The 20,744-nt window shown below is 57.6% G+C and overlaps 1 protein-coding gene across 2 annotated transcripts in view; it reads left to right on the top strand.

Moving 5' to 3' along the window:
• Positions 1–20,744, top strand: part of SARDH (sarcosine dehydrogenase) — a 65,854-nt gene that overhangs the window by 28,284 nt on the left and 16,826 nt on the right. The window contains exons 13-18 of one of the 2 annotated variants that reach the window (XM_079927727.1): positions 1,135–1,218; positions 3,067–3,180; positions 8,436–8,574; positions 10,073–10,186; positions 14,555–14,702; positions 18,310–18,403. In XM_079927727.1, the coding sequence (XP_079783853.1) occupies positions 1,135–1,218; positions 3,067–3,180; positions 8,436–8,574; positions 10,073–10,186; positions 14,555–14,702; positions 18,310–18,403 (693 nt within the window). The remainder of the gene's footprint in view (positions 1–1,134; positions 1,219–3,066; positions 3,181–8,435; positions 8,575–10,072; positions 10,187–14,554; positions 14,703–18,309; positions 18,404–20,744) is intronic. The other variant, XM_079927728.1, reaches the window with a different exon arrangement.

Raw genomic sequence — 20,744 nt, forward strand, 5'->3', positions numbered from 1 at the left:
AAGAAATCTGCCGCCACATTACTTTACTGTGTCTGCTGTAATTTCTTATTGTGGTAAAGTGCACACAGCATACAGCTTGCCATTTGAACCACTCTAAAGTGTACAACGCAGGGGGTTAAGTACATACACGGAGCTGCGTAACCGTCACCGCTATCCAGTTCCAGAATGTTTTTGTCACTGCGAGAGGAAACCTCGTACCCATTAAGCAACAACTCCCCATGTCGCCCCCACCCCCCAGCCTAGAAAAGCTACCGATCTATACTTTCTGTCTCTCTGGATGTGCCTGTTCTGGTCTTTTCGCATAAATGGGATCGTACCCTGTGTGGCCCTTGGTGGCCGGGCTGCTTTTCCTTACCTTGCCTCTGAGGTTCATCTGCAATATAACAGGTGTCAGAATGTTCTTCCTTTGTCAGGCTGAATAACATCGCATCGTATGGGTGGACCACACTGGCCATCCATTCATCCGTTGATGGGCGCCTGGGCTGTCCCCTCCTCTGGGTGGCTGTGAACGCAGGTGTGCACGGGCTTGTTTGCGTCCCTGGTGTCATTTCTCCTGGGTGTACGCTTAGCTGTGGCATCGCTGGGTCAATGGGTGTCCCAGACCGCTCGGGCTGCCGTAACAGACACCCCAGGCTGGGGGGCTCGAATTCATCTCTCACAGTCCTGGAGGCTGGGCGGTCAGGATCCAAGTGTCCGCTGACCGGTTCCTGGTGAGGGCGGCCGCCTTCCCGCTGTGTCTGCTCCTGGCAGAGGGACAGCCCTGGTGGCTTCTCCTCTCCTCATAAGGCTTCGGACCCCACCCTTAGGGCCTCATTTCACCCTAATTCCTTCCTCACAGGCCCCGTCTCCAAATACAGTCACACTGGGGGTTAGGGCTTCAGCATAGGAATTTGGGGGTGCTGTTCGGTCCATAAGAGAAGGTAATTCTGCAGATGGGGGATTCTTGAGGCGGGCAGTGTGGGTGCTGGGAGGGCCGCACAGTTGGAGTCAGAGCCTGGGCTTGGGTCCTGGTTCCGAGTACTGGGACCTCTTTGCCCGCTGCCTGCTGCGGTGCGGGTGGTGGATTCTCCCCTCCCTGCCCTGCTCTGCGTGTCTGGCCAGGCCTGAGTGGGCCTCTTCTCCCTCCACAACCAGGAACTCCTCGCACGAGGCTGCGTGTTCCAGGAGCGGCACGGCTGGGAGAGGCCGGGATGGTTCAGTCCCCACGGCGCGGCTCCGGTGAGTGGCTCCCCGGCACCCAGCGGCCATGCCCCCAGCCCGGCCTGCGCCCGGCCCCTGCCCACCGTCCCGCCTACGTCCTCCCCACCGGAGGTGGCTGTGTGTCTCCCTGTCCTTAGTGCCGTGGGGCGGGTGTGTCACCTGGCCTTTGGAGAAGCCGAGCCCCGGCCGGGCCACCTGAGGTCGTGGGATGTCCCCACAGGCATCCCTCACCGCCCACGGTGCCCGGCCTTCCACGGCCCAAATGGGCCAGGGGCCAGGAGAGCTGGTGTTCCACAGAGGGGAGGCTGCACACGAGGCTCCCAGGTTTACGGGAGGAATCAGAGCGTCTTCTCGTAATTTGGTTCATATATCTTTGGCAACGGCAACTGTGAATGTTAGTAGGAGGATTTAGCCAAAATTATGCATTCTGTGTGTTAGCTCGTAAGTTGGTACTTCACAGCGTCCTGGCCTCTGGGTGCCCTCCTGGGGGCTGCCCAGCCCCCACCCAGTGCCTCTCAGGGACCCGGGTCCTCAGAGAAGAGTCAAAACCGTCCTGCTTGTGAGCCCCTCGGCCTGGGGTCTCTGGAGCAGGTGATGTGATCTGAGGGGGATAGTATTTGATCCAGATTTGTACAAATTAAAACCCCTTTCCCGTTGCTATGTTTCTCCAGTCGCCTTCCGGTGCGACCCATCTCCCATCTCCGTGGCAGCTATGTGCCAAGGCAAGTTCCAGGGCATGTTAGGTGAGGTGGATGGAGGCCAGAGTTCCTGATGGCTTCTGCCTCTGCTTCTCTGGGGTCAGCAGAGAGGAGGGGCCTAGGGAGACCCCTCCTTGAGCAGGTCTCTGCAGAGCCCACTGCAGCCAGCCTGGTCCGCCCTGGAAGCCCCTCTCCCCGGAATCCGCGGGCAAGGCGATGAGACCAGAGCAGGAATCGGCGACATACCCCTGGTCCCGAGATGGGCAGGCTGTGCAGTCCCCACCCGGGAGCCATCCTGGGAGTCCAGGGCACTGGGTGACGAGACGTCCCCAAACCCCTGACCCCTGGCCAGGCTACGGCGGGCTGGGATGTTAGGAGGGAGGGCTGGGGGAGGAGGAGGGGCCCCATCCGCAGGAACAGGGCCAAGTGCGGGGTGTTGGGTCCTGGGCCTGCCTGAGAGCGGCTGACCGAGTGCAGGAGAAGCCAAGGCAAGTGGTGGCTGAGGGGCCAGCCTCTGGGGCCCACGCCGGGCGCTCAGGACTCGCCTGTGACCTGAGGCAAGTTCCAGTCTCTCGGCGCCTCGGTTTCCTCATCTGTAGAGAGGGTCTCCCTTCCCGGAAGCGCGAGGCCCTTTGCGCAGGGCTTGGCCCCGAGCAGGACCTGGTCCCGGATCACCATGGCAACAGCACCTGGAGCCACCGCTGCGGCCACCCCAGCCCCGACTCCCCCTCCCTCTCCTTCCGCAGGCTGATCCCTGGGCCTTATCCCAGCGCCTTGGCGCTGAATCGGAAGCCCTGGCGTGGCCCCCGAGGTCCCAGTCAACCCGCCTGTTTCCCGTTCAGCCCCGTCCCTCGCCGTCCTCCCTACTCGAGCACACCCCGTTCGTTCTCCACCCTCCGGGGCCCCAGCGCTCCCACCGCCATGGAGATGATGGTGTCACCTGTGCAACGTGGAGGGCATGCCTGAGCCCCGCCTCCACCCCGGCCTCGTCCACAGCGCGTTGCCCCTCGAGAGCGGGGCTTGGAGAGGGCAGGACCAGCTCTGCCCTGTGGACCTTTGTTTCCGCAGGACCCGGCTCAGGGCTGGCCAGGCCGCGGGCACCGGGCCACGCTGTGCGTGGAGGGGGGAGGAGGGGGCGGAACCGGTGACGACCCCTCTTCTGCCCCAGGTGCTCCCTTACGACTACTACGGGGCCTACAGGCAGCGGGCGCACGAGGACTACCTCTACGGCAGGCTGCTGGGCCATGAGTACACCTTCGACTTCCCGCCCCACCACGACGTGGTAGGACGCCCCATCCCTGATGGGACAGAAAGGCGGGCGTCCCCGTGGGCTGGCCCTCTCTGCCGGCTATCCCCACCCCCGTTTTTGGCCGGCTCAGTTTCGTGGAGGAATCGGTGATGTTCTCTGCCCTCCCCTCCCGTCTGTACCAAGACTTTGGCAGCGGTGAGGTCTGCTCAAGGAGTGGGGCTGGAGCCAGGCCTGGGTCTGGCTGTGTGGCCTCGGGCCAGGGCTTCACGTCTCTGAGCCTCTCGGAGCTGCTCCGATTCTCAGGTCGCTCCTGGCGGCTCCTGGCCCCTTCCTTCCCTTCCCGACTCCTCATTTCTGTTGGGGTTGAGGTGAGTCCCTCTGAGTCTGCGTCACACAGGGAAGTTCTCACAGGCAGCTTCTGCAGAAGAGACTATGCCAGCTTCCCCTCGGAGCCGCCCAGCTGCTTTGTTACCCAGCAGAACGTGCTGTGTCCCCGTGCACGTGGCCGACTGGGGAGGGAGCGAAGTCCCTTCGGTATCTGTTTGAGAGGGGGCCAAGGCCTCAGCCTGGGGGTCCCCAGGGATGGGTGGCCTGGGAAGCTTCCTGGGCGTGGGACCCCTGCAGTCACGTGGGGCCCCCTGCTTAGAAGCAAAGCTCTGCTGTTGCTGCCTGGAAACTCTTAATACATTCTGAACAGGCCCGCATCTTTATCGTGACTAGTTCTGCACCCGGTCCTGAAGGGGAGGAAGCAGGCTTTCCTCCGAAGCTTGCCCTAGTAAAGGCATTGGAGGAGGCGGCTTCTGAAATGGAAGGGGAGGCATGTGCGTCTGAAAGCCCGGGAGTCCCTGGGGGCTGCCTCTCCGGGGAGCAAACGGGGACCCGTCTGGCACCTCCGCACGGTGGCTTCCAAGGCCTGCGGGATGTTCAGGCCCTTGAGGATGTGGGCGCTGGGAGGGGATGCCAACTTGGCTTCACGGCTGCATCCCACCCGCGCAAAGGCACCTCGACAGTCCCAGAGCATGAAACAGGCACTTGTGCTCAGCCTTGGCAACTTCCCCAGCCTGGCTAGACGAGAGTCAGCCCGGGAAGCTGTTCTGGGCTTTGATCTGCAGCCCCAGCAGTGTAAGCGAAGGTACCACATGGCTGATGGGTGAAGGGAGCTCCATAAAGAGTAGTGGTGCCTGGAGCTGTGCAGGAGCTGTGCAGACCCCATGGGGTGCCGTGTAACAACCAGCTGTCCCAGGGGGAAGCCTGATCCCCGGCGCTGGCCAGTTTCCCCTGTATAAATGCCCTCACCGTCCGCTCCCTCCCACCCACCCACGTGGCATCACTGAACGCAGAGCGGGGAGAGATGCGCACGGTGGCTTCTCGGGGTCGGGGCACTACTAGACAGACCCAGGTGATGAACAGCTCATCGTTTCCACCTGTGTAAACTTGAGTGGCCCACGTACTGCCCCTGGGCCTCAGAGGGCACCCGGCCGTGAGGCTGCTAATCACAGTTGCTCCCAGGCAGCGGTGTCTGTACCACACGGGGCGGGAGGAGATGGCGTGGGCCCCTCACACACCCTAAATGCTCCCTAAGTGGCAGCTTTCCTGTTATAATTTTTTTTTTTTCCCGTAAAAGCAGTGGGATTGGCACATCTGCTCAGCGATGGGGTGAGGGGTTTAGGGCAAAGATGGACTGACATTGCAAGGGAAGACCAAGCAGAAGAAACAGATGGACAGCAGAAAACCTTGAGACTGGAGCCAAGCGTTTGCGTACCGTATGGAGGGAAATAATGAGAGATGTCGCCTTGTTTTTTTTTGTTTTTTTTTTTTTTAAAAAAAACAGCTTTATTGAGATATATTCACGTACCATACCACCCAACCACTTAAAGTGTACAATGCTTTTAGTATTTTCAGAGGGTTCTGCAACCATCACTGCAATCTAATTTTAGAACCTTTTTATCTCCCCCCCAGGGAAACCCTATCCCCATTAGCCCATTTTCTCACCGCATCCCCACCTTCTGGCAGCCACTAATCTACCTCCTGTCTGCGTAGCTTTACCTCATCTGGACGTTTCACGTAATGGACTCGTACCATGGTCTTCTGTGACTGGCATAATGTCTTCAAGGACCATCCATGTTTTAGGAAGTCGTCAGTACTTCATGACTTCTTATTCTGAACAATATTCCATTACATGGATACACTCCTTTTTCTTTATCCATTCATCTGTTGATGGACATTTGCGTGGTTCGACTTTCGGGCTATTATGAATAATGCTGCTCTGAAAATGTGCGTGCAAGTTTTTAGACAGATGTTTTCATTTCTCACGGGTAAATATCTGGGAGTGGGATTGCCGGGCCTTGTGGTAGCTCCACGTTTCGTGTTTTGAAGATCTGCGAAGGCTTTTCCAAAGTGGCTGCACCGTTTCACACCTCCGCCCGCGGCGGACGAGGTTCTCGGTTCTCCATCCTCGTGAGCACGTGTAGTTCTCTTTTTGACGCTAGCCATCCGGGTGGGTGTGAAGTGGTATCTCAAAGATCTGAGTTGCATTTCCCTAATGACTGCTGGTGCGGAACATCTTTTCATGTGCAGATTTAGCCATTTGTATATCTTCTTGGGAGAAATGTCTATCCAGATATTTTGCTCAGTTTTAAATTGAGCTATTTGTCTTTTTATTGAGTTATAAGAATTCTCCGTACATTCTGGCTACAAGTCCCTCATCAGGTTTATGATTTGTAAACATTTTCTCCCCTTCTGTGGGTTGGCTTTTCACTTTTTTAACGATATCGTTGGCAGCACGAAAGTTCTTAATTTTGATGCAGTACAGCTTATGTAGTTTTTCTTTTGTCCCTTGCGTTTTTAGTGTCATATTTAAGAAGGTGTTTCCTAACCCAGGTCACAACGAGTTACTCTTCCGTTTTCTTCTCAGAATGGTATAGTTTTAGGTCTCGTACTTAGGTCTGTGGTTCATTCTGATGAAGCTTTGTGTGTGGCGTGAGGAAGGGGTCCAACTTCGCACTTTTGCAGACGGCTATTCGGGTGTTCTGGCACCATTTGTTGAAGATTATTCTTTTCCCGATCGAATTGCCTTGGCATCCTTGTGAAAAATCAACTGACCATAAACGTCAGGGTTTATTTCTGGACTCTCAATTCTATTCCATTGATCTGTATTTCTATCCTTATGCTATACCACGCCGTCTTGAGTACATTAGCTTTGTAGTAAGTTTCAAAATGAGGAAGTGTGAATCCTCTAGCTTTGTTCTCCTTTTTCAAGACTGTTTTGAATATTCTGGGTGCCTTGCATTTCTGTATGAATGTTAGAATCCGTTTGTCAGCTTCCGCCAAGAAGCCAGCCGAGATTTCGGTAGACTCTGTCTAATCAGTAGATTGATTTGGGGGGTACAGTCATCTTAGCAATAGTGAGTCTTCATTTCGTAAACATGAGAGGGCTTTCCATTTATTTAGGTCTTTAATTTCTTTCAAAGATATTTTCTAGTTTTTAAGTACAAGTTTGCACTTCTTTTGTTAAATTTATGTGTAAGCATTTAAAAATTCTTTTTGATGATGTAAATAGAATTATTTTCTTAATTTCATCGATGGTTCATGGGTAGCATATAGAAATACAAAAATTTTTTATTTGTTGTATATTGACCCTATATCCTGCAACCTTCTTGAACTATTTTATTAGGTGTAATAGTTTTTCAGTGGGTTCCTTAGGATTTTCTGATGTAAGATCACATCAGCTGCAAATAGAGATGGTTCTACTTCCCCTTTTCCAGTCTGGATGCCTTTTATTTTTTCTTGCCTAATTGCTCTGGCCGGGACCTCCAGTACAATGTTGAGTAGAAGTAGCAGAGTGGACAGCCCTGTCTTGTTCCTGATCTTAGCGTGGGACATTTAGTCTCTCACCATTAAGTATGTCAGCTGTGGGATTTTGTTCATGCCCTTTATCAGGTTGAGGAATTTCCCTTTTAGCCCTAGTTTACTTGGAGTTTTTATCATGAACAAGTGTTGGATTTTGTCAGATACTTTTTCTGCATCTGTTGAGATGATCATTTGGTTTTTGTTCTTTATCCCGTGAAGATGGTACATTACGTCGATTGATTTTGGGGTGGTAAACCAGCCTCCCATTCCTGGGATAATCCCACTTGATCGTGGTGTGTAATCCTTTTTATATGTTGTTGGATTTAGCTTGCTAGTATTTTGTTGAGGTTTTTCTATCTGTATTCATGAAGGATTTTGGTCTGTAGTTTTCTTATGAGGTCTTTGGTTTTGGCATCAGGGGTAGTGCTGGCCTCTTGGGAAGAGTTTGTGAAGAATTGGTATTAATTCTTTTTTGAATGTTTGGTGAAATACACTAGTGAAGCCGTCTGGACCTGGGCTTTTCTTTGTGGGGAGTTTTAAATGACTAATTAAGTCTCTTTTTTATTATAGATGGATTCAGACTATTTCCCCTTCAGTCGGCTTCAGTAATTTGTGTCTTTCTAGGAATTTCATTTCATGTCTAATTTGTTGGTGGACAGCTGTTGACAGTATTCCTTAAAATCCTTTGCTATAAATTGGTTAGTGATACTCCTCTTTCATTCCTGATTTCAGTACTTCGAGTCTTCGCTGTTTTTTCTTGGTCAGTCTAGCTAGTGATTTGCCAATTTTGTTGATCTTTTCAAAGAAACAATTTTCAATTTTGCTGATTTTCTCTGTTTTTCAAGATTTCATTTATTTCCTTTCTAATCTCTAGTATGTCTTTCCTTCTGCCTGCCTTGCCTTCTGCCTACTTTGGGCTTAATTTGCTCTCCTTTTCTAGTTTCTCAAAGTGGAGAAGTTAGGTTATTGACTGGAGAGCACTTGCAGGTGTAAAACTTCCGTGAGCACAGCACTAGCTTCGTCCCATCAGTCTGCATATGTTGTATTTTCATGTTCATTCATCTCCAAGTGTTTTCTAATTCCCTTTCTCTTTGATCCGTTGGTTATCTAGGACTGCGTTGTCTAACTTCACTTATTTGTGAATTTCCCGATTTTTCTTCCACTACTGATTTCTAATTTGATTCCACTGTGGTCAAAGAACATATTTTGTACGATTTTAACCCGTTTGAATTTATCGTCTTGTTTTATGGCTTCTGGTCTACCCTGGAGAGTGTCTCCTGTGCTTGAAAAGGATGGTCACCGTGTGTTCCTAGCTGGAGGGGGGGAAGGCAGGAGGGGCTCTCGGAGCAGGACGGCAGCCAAGGGCCCAGTGCCCCAGGGTCTGGGGGGGGAGTCAGGTCCCTGAGCCCACACAGCACCCCACCTCTGGAACTTTTCAGATCAAGAAGGAGTGTCTGGCCTGCAGAGGGGCCGCTGCTGTGTTTGACATGTCCTACTTTGGGAAGTTCTACCTGGTGGGCCTGGATGCGAGGAAGGCCGCCGACTGGCTCTTCTCGGCCGATGTCAGCCGGGCCCCAGGTACGGAGCCCAGGTGGGCCACGCTTTCCCACTTCGGTGCAGCCCCGGGCACTGAGACGAGACAGCGAGCTAACCCTGTCCTCTCTGGGCTCATCTGGCTCATGGCTCTGCCCCCGGGGCCTGGCCCTGGGTCCCCGTGTCCAGACCCCTCTGCCCTCCTGGCCGAGCCCCAACCCCAGGCCCCCTCCACTTTCCTCCCTCCCTCTACCCTCTGTCTCCTCCTCCATCCTCCCCCCTGCCCCCACCCCCACTTTTACTTTGTTCCAGACAGGATTCCAGGCAGCAAGTCCTCAGAATAGTCTCCTGGGGCTGCAGAACCTGTCCACTTCCCCCCCAGGAATGCTCTCCCCAAGTAGGGTTTCTAGAATTAAACAAAAACACAGGGTGTTCAGTGCCATTTGAATTCTAAATAAAGGATGAATAACTTCTTAGTGTAAGTATGTCCCATGCAATGTTTGGGATATGCCTCTCCTTTTTTATCACGCATCCCCATCCACCCGACCCCAAACTCACCCAGCCCCATCGCTATTAGTTTCCTAGAGCTGCTGTAACAAAGTACCACAAACTGAGTGGCTTTAAACAACCTAAATGTGTTATCTTACAAGCCTGGGGCTGGAAGTTCAGACTCAGGCCGTGATCCCAAGAACGTAGAATCCCTCCTTTTTGCCCCTCCTGGCTTCTGGCCGTGGCCACCGTCCATGCCTTTCAACCACGTTGCTCCAATCTCTGCCTCTGAGTCACACGGCCTTCTCCCTGCATTTTCGTCTTCTTTTAAGGGCACCAGTCACGTTGGATTAGGGCCCCACCCTGATGACCTCTGATCACCCTAGCATGATCCCATCTGCAAAGACCCTATTTCCAAATAAGGTCCATTCACAGGGACTGGGGGTTAGGACTTCAACATACCATTCTAGGGGTCACAGTTCAACCCATTATACCATTTATCCAGCCAACCCACCTGCTCCCCGCCTCACATGTACCTGCTACTCACCTCTCCTTAATCCCCTGCGTCCCATTCATCATGCCAACACCCTTCTACCCACCCACCTGTCCCCTCCTTCCATCCGTGCTTCCCCCCATCCTCTCCCCACCTCCGCATTCTCTCATCCATCCATCTACTTCCTTTTGCATACTCATTTGTTCATCAGCCATTCAAGGAGCTTCTGCTGTGCCAGGCATGGTGCTAGGAACGCCCAATGAATGAGATATAAATCCTGCCCTTAAAGACGTCCCAGCGTGGGGGTGGGGTGGGTGGGAGGGAGGGATTCGAGGCATTTCTAGAAGAAAGAAGCCTCCCTCCTGACCCTTCCTCCTCTGGGCATGGCAGTGCTGGGTGACCTGCTCATCCCTCTCTGGGTCATTCAGTCGTGGTGGCATCACTGAGACGAGGGGCCTTTCAAGGTTGTCCCCCTAGGGTATCCGACCAAGGGTTACCCTGAGCTGAGGGGCCGCCCTGCTAAATGGCTCCCACATTCTGGGGTCTTCATCCTGTCCGCAGGCTCCACGGTGTACACCTGCATGCTGAACCACCGCGGGGGCACCGAGAGCGACCTGACCGTCAGCCGCCTTGCCCCCAGCCCCCAGCCCTCCCCGCTGGCCCCTGCCTTTGAAGGTAAGCGATGCCTCGAGGATCCAGCAGTGCCCTCGACGCAGCCCCGCTCGGTGAGGCGGCCGCCGACGCAGGACGCACTGGGAGGGGCTGCCGAGGCTGCTCTGGTCACGCGTGTGCCTGCCGCAGTCAGGGCCTGGGAGCTCAGAGGTCTCGCTTCAGGCAACGATGCTGGGCTTCCAGCGCTCAGTGATTATGCCTTTGAACCTGCCCGTCCTGCAGGGTTTCGGAGTGGCCACAGCGTGTGCGTGCTCAGCTCACCTGCCCGGAAGAGAGTGAGCCGAGGATAAGGCCACGCCTCCCTCGTAGAGAACTTAGCTCCTTCTGACACCGGCATCTATGCTGAATTGGCTGTCTCCGTTCCCGTGTAACTCTCAGTCTCAGACTGGGGCAGGTCCTTAGAAGATATCCAGCTCTGTGCCCAAGCTGACACCCACACTGCCCTCTGCAGGCCCTCTGCTTCTGCTTGCATGCCTCTTGTGACGGGGAGCTCATTACTCGTACCCCTTGTTTGCACAGGTCTGACTACGCTGAGCCAGATCTGCCCCCATCAGTTCACCTCCCCGACCCACCCCTTGGTTCACATGGGAGCAGTCGAATCTCTAGTGCTGCAAGCCTGTCTCTGTCAGGGAAGAGTAGCAATGGCTAAGCTTCACAGAGCGTGGGAAGCATCCCCTCTCTCCAAGAAGGGGCCCCCTTGCCACCTCTGGGACACTGGATTTGCAGGGGAGAAAGGATTCAACTGTGCTGCTCTCTGTGCGGCTGCACTGTACCGTCGGGGGAAGGGTCACTGTCAGCCCGTTCAGGAAACCTGGCGGCCCCAGCTCCCGGCCTGGCTCAGTGCTGCTGGCCATTCAGTTGCGTGGGACTCAGTCACGGAGGAGGGGGGCGAGGTCTGGCCTGGGCACTGGGAGAGGGAGGTGCAGGAGAAGCCCGATAGAACACTGGGTGGGATTGTGAGGGGGTGGGAAAGAGTGAGGATTATGGGAGGCCATGGGAAGCAGGTGAGCCAGGATGAGGAAGGTTTCCTGGAGGAGGTGATGTCTGGCCTGAGCCTCGAAGGATGGATACGAGCCACCTGCTAGAAAGGTGTGGAGGAAAGAACGCGGGAGGATCCTGTGAGGAGCTGGGTGGAGAGGGGCATTTTGACAAGGGCCGCTGGAAACTTTGCCCTTCATCCCCCAGGAGAGGGGAGGCCCGGTCCAGCCACAGCTGCCATCCTTAGACAGCGAGTCTAGCTGGGGAGACAGAACAGAGGGACCCCAGTGAGTGTGCAGGTCCCTGAAATCCTGGCTCTGCCACTGCCTGGCTCGGGGCCCGCCTCTCTGAGCCTCAGTTTCCCCATCTGTGAAGTGGAGACAAATGACCCACCTCCCTGAGCTGCTGCAGGGAGTTGAGCGAGAGTCTGGGGGTGCCAGGAGGGCTGGGGAGCAGCCTCCCTGAGCTTGTTTCCCCACCTGGAAACTAGTCCCCGTCACCGGGGGGAGTTGTCACCAAGGCTCTGTACGCTGAGCCACGGCCCAAGGGGGCAGCTTCTTGTGCCCTTCCCGATGAGTCTGGTGGATTCCTGGCCCTGGAGGAGAACTCGCCTGCCAGGGCGGGAAGAGCAGGCTCTGAGAGGAGGGGAAGGGGAGGTGTTAATGGACCCCGGAGATGTTTCTCCTGGACGCTGGGGGCGTCTGCCTCAAGTTAAACGGCCGCCTGGTGGGGAGGTTTGCACTTGGTGGGTTCTTGACCTGCCAGGGCGTGTGCAGATGACAAGCAAGTCACAGTGGTCTGTGGAGCGTGCTAAAGGTCCCGGCTTCACCGCTAAGCACAGAAAACCCACATACGGACCTTGTATTTTCAGCCTTAAAAAAGCGGTACTGTTCCTGCTGTGAACATGCATGTCCAGTCAGTGCGCGTGTTTATACCTGTTAGGTCAGATCACCGTTAAGACAAGAGGATGTGCGTTTCACGTGTGATCAAGGTTGTGTATAAAGCAGCTGTCCGTCTTAAATGTGATTTTGAACAGTATTTTACATCACAAAGGGAGTACATACCTGTAGGAAACATTTGGACAATTCTGAAAAGTACAAAATAAAGTCCACAGCTCCCGGCCCGAGCCAGGGCCCTGGAGCCTGCCCTCTGACCGCCCTCCCTGCCATGTCCGCCGTGTGGGCTGGACCTGGACCTGGGCACTTCGCGATGTTTTTCATGAGAGACAGCTGCCCAGAGGAGGCCAGGCCCAGCAGCCGCCGTCTGTCTGGAACCAGGTGGCTTCAGTTAATGCTCGGGTCCCCCTGGGAGGGGCCTCGGCATGGCTGCAGACGGGCGGGGCCCCGCGGGGCCCACGGAGCGTGCTCCGGGCGCTGGGGTAGAGGATGCCGCTGGAGACTCGATCCTCAGAGGTGTTCTCAATCCAGCTCCCAAGAGCCCCCAGCCCAGGTAGCAGGGGATCCTTGGGGATCAGCTTGTTTGTTTGGCCTTTGAGTTGGGTCTGGATGGACAGCCAGGACTGAGGGCGCAGACGGGCACACAGAACGTGGGGTGACGAGGTCAGGGATGTTCCAGAGGTCACCTGGACGGGGCGGGAGGACGACCAGGGCTCTGGCTGGGGTCTCCACGTGGGGGGCTGATGGCAAAGCCAGGGGCTCTTCTGCTCTCCCCCCCGGCTGCTGCTGGTGGAACCCTGGCTTGGAGGGGGCAAAGGGTTCCCAGCTTCACGCTTCCAGGTGTGGTGGCCTGACCGGTCCCAGCTCCAGGACCTTCCATCAGAGCCCAGCCAGCGAGTGCTTCTGGGGAGGGAGCAGAGGCCCCAGGCCCCCCCACCCCATCCCCTGTCCCCGTCTGGGCTCTGCTACGAGCTTCACGCTCCCCTGCCGGAGAAGCGAAGTGGGGCGTGTCTCTTTTTCAATTATAGTAGGTGCCCGCACCTATGATCACAATGACATGCTGTTCCACTGCTGTGGAAGCCTCGGGGAGTGGGGGCCAGTGTGCGGAAGGGCGTCTAGGCAGGATTCTCCAGACTCTGTAGCCTCCCCGAGAGCTGCTGCCCCCCTCCCATGCCAGCTGTGCCCAGAGTGGGCTGGGGGCTGGTGCCAGGCCAGCCCCCGGCGGGGCCCAGAGTGAATGGCGCGGAAAGCTGAGAGAAGCAGCCCTTGGGCAGGACCGGACCCCCGGGGAGGGAGATGAGTGTCCCAGTGCGTAACCATCCCGGTTCCTGGTTCCTGAGCCCCAAGCTGGGCTCCTGGTGCCACCATAGCTCCTTCAATCACCCCAGCAGCCTTGTGGGGGGGGGGTTCTGGCCTCATTCCCATTGTACAGATGCAGAAACTGAGGCTGGAAGTCAGGGATTGACTGGGTACCATCACTCTGAGATGGGGGGAGCCCTGCTGGAAGGAAGGAAGGAAGAGAGGGAATGGGATGGGGAGAAGGGCGCATAGAAAATGCAGAGGAGCGAAGCCCCTTCCAGGCCTGCCACCTCCACCAGGTCACGGGGGGAGTAGTCAGTGAGAGCCTGCCCGCCCAGGGCACACACAGTGGCTGAATCTCACAGCATCCCCGCGGGTGAGGTGCCTTCACCCCAAATTGCAGGTGACATTTCGGAGGCTCAGGCAGGCTGCATGAGGGGTCCAGGGCCACACAGCTGTCTGAGGTCACAGCCCCCCGGGGCAGTGGCTCTCCCAGGACACTGGGCCAAGGTGAGCTCCCCTCCGCTCAGCAGTACCCGGGTGGCAGCATGGCCCAGTGGATGCTCCACAGGCCGTGGACTCAGAGCTGGACAGAGGCCAGTCTTCTCACACCGTGTGACCTCTCTGAACCTCAGTCTCCTTTTCCCGAGGGTGGTGACGAGTGTCAGTCCCCTCTGAAGGATCAACGGTGTGTTGCCTGTAACGCCCCGGCTCGACACCAGCCCCCATAAGGCCATGGCAGGGATCCTAGAGACCGGGGGCCATGGGAATATGAAGAGAAACGGGAGCTGGTCAGGACGTTGAGGCTCAGAGAAGGAAAGAGGCTTGTCCAAGCTCGCCCAGCACTGGCAGCTGAGGTGGGACTCGGTCTCCCCACGGCGTGATGGCACTGGGAGCTCTTACGCTTTCTTGGACCACAAACCCTTTGAGAAGTGGGAGAAATCCTCAGACTCCCCCAGAAAATGCTCCCTTGACGCGCGCAGCCTCAGGGGGTCCCGCACCCAGCCCCTCCTCCCCACGTTTCGTCCTGCGGGTGATGAGAACCCAGGGTCCCTTGGGAGTGTCCCCATCACTTGGGCCTCTGTCGTTCACTTTCAAGGAAAGAGTGTGTGTTTTCTCCACGAGGCCTCGGGCCATCCCCTCTGCCCCGCCTCCTCCGTCCCACAGTCCTGCGCTGAGTCCCGTGCTTCTCCTCCAGGGGACGGCTACTACCTGGCCGTGGGCGGGGCTGTGGCCCAGCACAACTGGTCCCACATCACCACGGTGCTGCAGGACCGGAGGTTCCGGTGCCAGCTTGTCGACAGCTCCGAGGACCTGGGCCTGATCAGCGTCCAGGGCCCAGCCAGGTGAGGAGAGGGCGGGGAGCCAGGCACCGGGGTGCCCCTGGGCCCTGGGCCCTCGGCCCTCTATCTGGGGCCCGGGGCAGAACCACTTACTGCTTCAGAATGGGACATTGTGGTCAGTAAGCTCGACGTGCCAGCGACCTCAGAGAGGCCACGCCAGAAGGACGCTTTTCGAAGCACTAGAATACAGAAAAGCCCTTAATGAAAGACTCAGACTGAACCTCACTGTGAATCAGTACGTGAGGATTCAGTGGTCACGGAAGGGCCAGCGAGGGTGTCTCTGGACAGCTGACACAGACTAAGAATCATGTGCGCCATCTCTAGGGGGGCAGAGCCAGACTGGGGTTCCACGTGCTACCTGGGCTCAGAATATCGCTCTACACCGAGAGGTGGCCTGCTGCTCCCTAAACGCCCCCAGTGACTAGGTCTGCAGACGATCATTCACTCCTTAATCCATTCTGTGAGCGTTTACTGAGCTGTGTTCCCACCCAGGAGGAATCAGCTCCTGGAAAGCCCTCGGATTCCAGCTTGTGCGTGGAGCCCCACGACGGTCTTAGGCAAAGGGGCACCTGAGCAGCTGTGCACGTTGGAAAGATCCCTCTGGCTGCGCTTTGGAGAGGGGACGGGGGGATAGGGGATAAGGGGGGAAGCACAGCGTGTTCACATTGACCAGCCAGGGGGCTGGGATATACCAACATCTCCTCCAGTCCTGATCACAGCCCTTGGAGGTGGTTAGAAGTATTTTTATTCTTATTGGTGAAGAAGAGAGGACGGTGCACCTCCAGCCAGGTTATCCCAAAGCTGACGCTTAGATGCAGCATGGCCGTGTCCACGGGACATCCTTGTCAGCCGGGGTCATGCCAGGATCCCCAGACAGTGCACGCAGGTCCCGCCACGGGGTCCATTTTCCCTGGTTCTTTGGAGCTGACCAAGCCTGCAGCACCCCCGCTGGGTCCTGGACTGGCGGCCCTCCCCTCCCGGGCGGAGTGTAGCTGGCTCTGAGCGCGCATCGTCTCGCACAGAGGCACACGGCACACGCGGTACGTGCTCTCCGAATCACGGCTGGCTGTGTACCTTAACCATCAAGTGCTGGACTTCAGGCTTCTCATGAAAAGCAATATTTATTAGGGGGCCCTTGGAGGGGACACTGCGGGAAATGAGGGGTCAAGGCTTGGAGCTCTCTGAAGGGACGGTGTTTCAGGCAGAGGAGGCAGCAGGTGCAAAGGCCCTGTGGCAGGAGGAAAACCAGTGAGGCCAGGGCCATAGGAGACACGCTCAGAGGGCAGTGGAGGCGAGAGCCTACAGGTGCAGAGGCTACTCCTCCAGGAGAGGGAACTGAGCAGAAGAAGGGCTTTAACGGGGTCTCTGATTCTGGGCCAGGGAGTAGGAGGCCGGCAGGTGTGAGGAGCCTCAGGGGCCAGGTGAAGCAGGGATTCTGAGCGGAGAGTGATGAGCCGTGTCCAGGTGGTCGATGGGTCCAGTATGTGGGGTTCCTCTCCCCACACACTGACCTTCGCATCTCTGGGCTGAACGGGGGTGGGCGTCCTGGCCTCCTGAGCTCGAGGCCATCCTCGGAAGCCTCAGCTTCATCTGCACTGCGACCTTGGCCAGGGACTGGGCCATTTTTGGTTTGGTGGTGGAGGTGAGCGGGCAGGGGAGGGAGGGGGTACCAGAGAGACAGATCAAGGTGTGGCCCCGGGAGGACAGACCAGCCTCTTCCAGCCTCATTAGAAGCTGCTCAAGGAGGGTGGCAAGTGACAGCTGCCAGGGCAGGAAGACAAGCTTTCCTCCTCCTGGTAACTTCTTAGCTTTCTCCCCCAAATTGTCCTCGCTCTTTCAAAAATAACCCAAAGTTTCTTGTATGAATAATAATGTTACCAGCACCGCTGACAAGGGCTAAACTTTCTGAGCTGTCAGGTGGAAAGCATTCGGCGTGGCACCTGGACCATGGGAGATGCTGTATGACCTGCTGACCGATAGAACTTTCTGGAAACATTCCATAATTGGTGGTCCAGTACAGTACCCACTAAGCTGTATGCGGCCACTGAGGCCTTGACATGTGGCCGTGGGACAGAATGTTTTACCCTAATTACCTTAAGCTCAAGAGGCCACACGTGACTGGGGAGACACGCGGGGAACAGTGATTGCCATCGTAGCTGTTAGTGTCACGGCGCTTGGCGCGTGCCTTCTGGTGGCTGCCCCCTCACAAGGGCCCCGTGAGGTGGCATCGCTGCCCTCCTGGAGCGGACGAGGGGACCGAGGCGAGGCTGGGGTGGGAGTGAGTGAAGGAAGCAGGACCTGAACCTGCTCTCTGACCGGAGCCGGTGCCCTCTGGTGCCACCCGCTGCCCCTTGACAGAGGCACAGCCTCCTGCACCCCGACCCGTGCTTGGCAGACCTGCCTGCCCATCTAGGTGCCCGAGCTGGGGCACCCCTGGCACTGCTAAGGCCACGCCGGCCCCGGGTGGCAGCTCCAGCCTCCTTCCTCCTTCCCCTGCTGGGAAGACCAGGGAGCAGCCCTGGCCCCATCCGCTCAGGGCCGCAGAGAGGATGGGCTTCTTAAGGACTGGGTGTGGGTTCTCCGGGGGCTGACGCCACGTGGGCGCCGGGGTGTTACATAAGGATCTTGACACACTGCAGCACGCTGGGCACCTCGGGCAGGCGTGGGCGGGCAGCTCCCGGCACCGTGGGGCTGGGGATTCGCCTCAGACGTGTTTCTGGGCACTGGCTGGGACCCCTGCGAGGCAGAAATGGTGGGGCTGTCTCCTGCCAATGGGGAGCTGGCCCTGCAGTGCAAAGCCAGCCCATTTTCAATCAGCCCTATTTACCAGTTGTCCTCTCTGTGCCAGGCATAGGGGCCCTGTTGGCACAGAGCTCCTGGTTCAGTGGGGGCAAGTATCAATACAACTAGTGTGAGAGGTACCCTGGCAGGAGACGTATCAGGGCTGTGAGCTCAGACCGGGGGCAGTGTGGGGAGGGGCGGGAACCTGACCCAGACTCGGGGAATCAGGGAGGCCTTCTTGTAGGAGGTGACGGATGCACCAAACCTGAAGGATAACAAAACTTTAAACTGGGGCCGGGGCACCCGGTGGAAACATGCAGGGGAGCAAGAGTCAACTAAGTCCTGGAGGGAGGCAAGGGGCACGGTGCCCAGGAACTGAAGGTTTCCACAGACACCGAGAGGTCCAGCATGAGAGCCAGACTGCCGGGCCAGCAGGGCAGGGGAGCTGAGGAGGGCGGGCCCTGCCCTCGGGGGCCTGTGGCATGAGGGGCGTTAGCTGGCTAGATGACTGCCCCAGGCCTTGGTTCCCCCATCTGAGAAAGGAGAGCTTGTGAGCGCCCATCTCTGAGTCGTGTCTCTGCCCAGGGCTTGGTTGTTCCTGTCACTGCTCTGATGAAGGTGCCTTTCTTATCTGACTGGATTTGGGGTGCCTCTCCCTCTTGGTGTGTTTTATTAATAGCATGTTTGTTGGCGGTCTGCCCCGTGAGGACAGGGCCCCGTCCTCCTCACTGCTGTGTCCCCAGTGCGTCTCCAGCCAGGCCACACACCCAGGAGGGCTGGGCAGGTGTTTGTTGACCGACTGACTGACCGACCTTGCTCTCGCTCACAGCCGGGCCATTCTCCAGGAAGTGCTCGATGCAGACCTGAGCAATGAGGCCTTCCCGCTGTTCACTCACAAGCTGGTGAGAGCCGCCGGGCACCTGGTAGGTACCACCTGGCCGCGGTCCCCTGGGCTGTAGGGGGCAGCAGCTGCAAGGGAACAAACCCGGGGCTTGGGAGTCGTGTGCCCTTGGGCACGTCAGTGGACCTCCCTGGACCCTGGTTCCCTACTGTGAAGTGGGGACCACATGTCCTGCCCACAGGCTGTTAGGGCCTCAGACGAGGAGCGGGGGTCAAAGTCAGGTATCACCTGTGCCCCCCACCTGGTGTCTGGCGCACGCTGAGGGGCGCAGCCCCAAGCTTCTGCCAGGGACTTGCCACCTGTGAAGCCGCCCCCAGTGTCCGCTCCTCAGAGGCAAGGGCACGCCCTCCCAGATCAGGGCATTTCCTGCGCCTCCCTGGAGATGACAGTGCTGGGGACAGCCAAGCAATTACGCTGCTCCGGAGGTCTGCGTGTCCTGAGGAGGCGGCCTGTCCTCTGGAGTGTTCCCCCTTCCCAGCCCCCGGCACTGCGGGAGAGGGGAGGGGCCGCTCGGGGTGCACCGCCAGGCCCCAGGGAGCAGCCCCTGCCCTTCCCCCAGCTCCAGAAGGCCGGGTCCCAGGACCGGAAGCTTCTGAGACTGTGGACAGTATCAGGGCCGCAGCGGACTCAATGTCCTCAGAGACCCTGGGGCCGGGGTCCCGGGTCCAGCTCTGGTCAGGCCCTACTCCTGGGCCGTGGTGTCCTTTTAGGAAAATGAGCATCGTGTTCTCCACCCTGACCTCCCGAGGGCAAGGTGAGGAGAAGGCGGTCAAGGTGACCTCAGCCGCTGTCACCCGAGGGCTCGCGAGGCGCCAGGCACAAAGCATGTGACTCACGAGTACTTAGTGCTTAACACTCACGACAGTGTGGAAGGTTCTAGCAAGGGCTTCTCGGCCTCAGCACTGTCGGTGACGTTTCGGAACAGATACTCTGGCGGGGCAGGGGGCGCATCCCGGTCATCGCAGTGTGTGGAGCCGCGTGCCTGGCCTCACCCACCTGACGCCAGGAGCACCCCCAGATGTGACAACCAAAACTGTGACCAGACGTGGCCACGCGTCCCCAGAGGCAGCACTGCCGTGGCAGGGGAAGGGGGGTGGGGCAGGGGAGGAGGTGCTGCCCTGTGATCGCCCTGTTAGCAGGTGTGCATCACAGCCAGGTGCGTTGAACGAGGTCGTACAGCAGCTCCCGACGTAGGAAATGTTACCCCCAGCACGGGTGTTTCCCTGAATTGAGCTCAGAGAAGTTGGATGGACTGCCCAGGCCCGCCCCCAGCTAATGAAACATAAAAAGCGCACGAATATGTCAGGAACACGGAGGTGGCCTTAAGGAGGGGGTGGGTGGACAGACAGCCGGATTCAGGGGCACTTCCCCCTCTTCTACTTCCTTCGTGTTCATCTGGGGGGTTTGGGGGGGAAAGTGCTAAGGGATGTTTGTGATCCTGGCCTGCAGAGGGGCTGGAGGTCAGAGGAATCTGGGTCCCGTTAGCAAGTAAACAATGTTTCAATGACATCAGAAAGGAGGCTGCCAGGAGAAACTAGATAAAAGCAGCTCTGCAGAGCCGAGGAGCGCTGGCCCGGCTCTGGTCTGCCTTCCCTCTCTGGAGGCTGTGCTGGGGGGCAGGAAACTGGGGATGTCTCTGTCTAGCTTGCTTCCTGCCTGCCGGGACCAGAGAGGGCGTGCGTTTTGAGGGAATGGCACAGCTCCACCCCAGGCCACAGTGGCGTCTGGCCCGCCCCGACTGCAGCCCTGGCCCTCTCGGCCCCCGTGGGGTCCATGCAGCGCCCAGCCCTGTCTGGGGCGGCGTCCTGACTTGTGAAGTGGGAGGGGGAGCTGGGAGCTTGGCGCTGGCTCAGCCTGTGTGTGGTTCCGGGGTTTGTGTGGGAGAAGACCAGGTGGGAGCGCTTCCCCTGCCAGCCGAGGGTCGCTGCAGCGAGGCACCTGGGCCTTAGTCTTGGACAACGGGCTGCAATGGGGGCCGGCCCTTCCCGGCCCTGGCTGCCGCCCCAGGCCTGGCCCACGGCCGTCTGGCTGCATCTTGGCCTCCAGGAGCCGGGCTGGGCCGGGGCTCTGGCCGGTGGAAGCAGAGGTCAGACTCCAGGATGAACTCCTGAGTGGGGTAACAGGCACAGGTCGGGGGCCACGGGGTGGGATACATGGGGTGCAGGACATACACGGGCTGCTTCTCTCCACCCCCTCCTCTGGAACTGGCTTTACTGGTTTAGTCAAAAGCACCTTACTGCTCGTTTCTCTGTTTCCAACCACAGTACACAGTGTGCAGGGCCTGGGTGCAGACCTCGCCGCTGACATGACCCCTTTGGGCGTGACCCTTGACCTCTCTGAGACTTCCCTTTCTCACCTGCCAC

This window comes from Stenella coeruleoalba, assembly GCF_951394435.1.
Source record: "Stenella coeruleoalba genome assembly, chromosome: 7".
Lineage (NCBI taxonomy): Eukaryota > Metazoa > Chordata > Mammalia > Artiodactyla > Delphinidae > Stenella > Stenella coeruleoalba.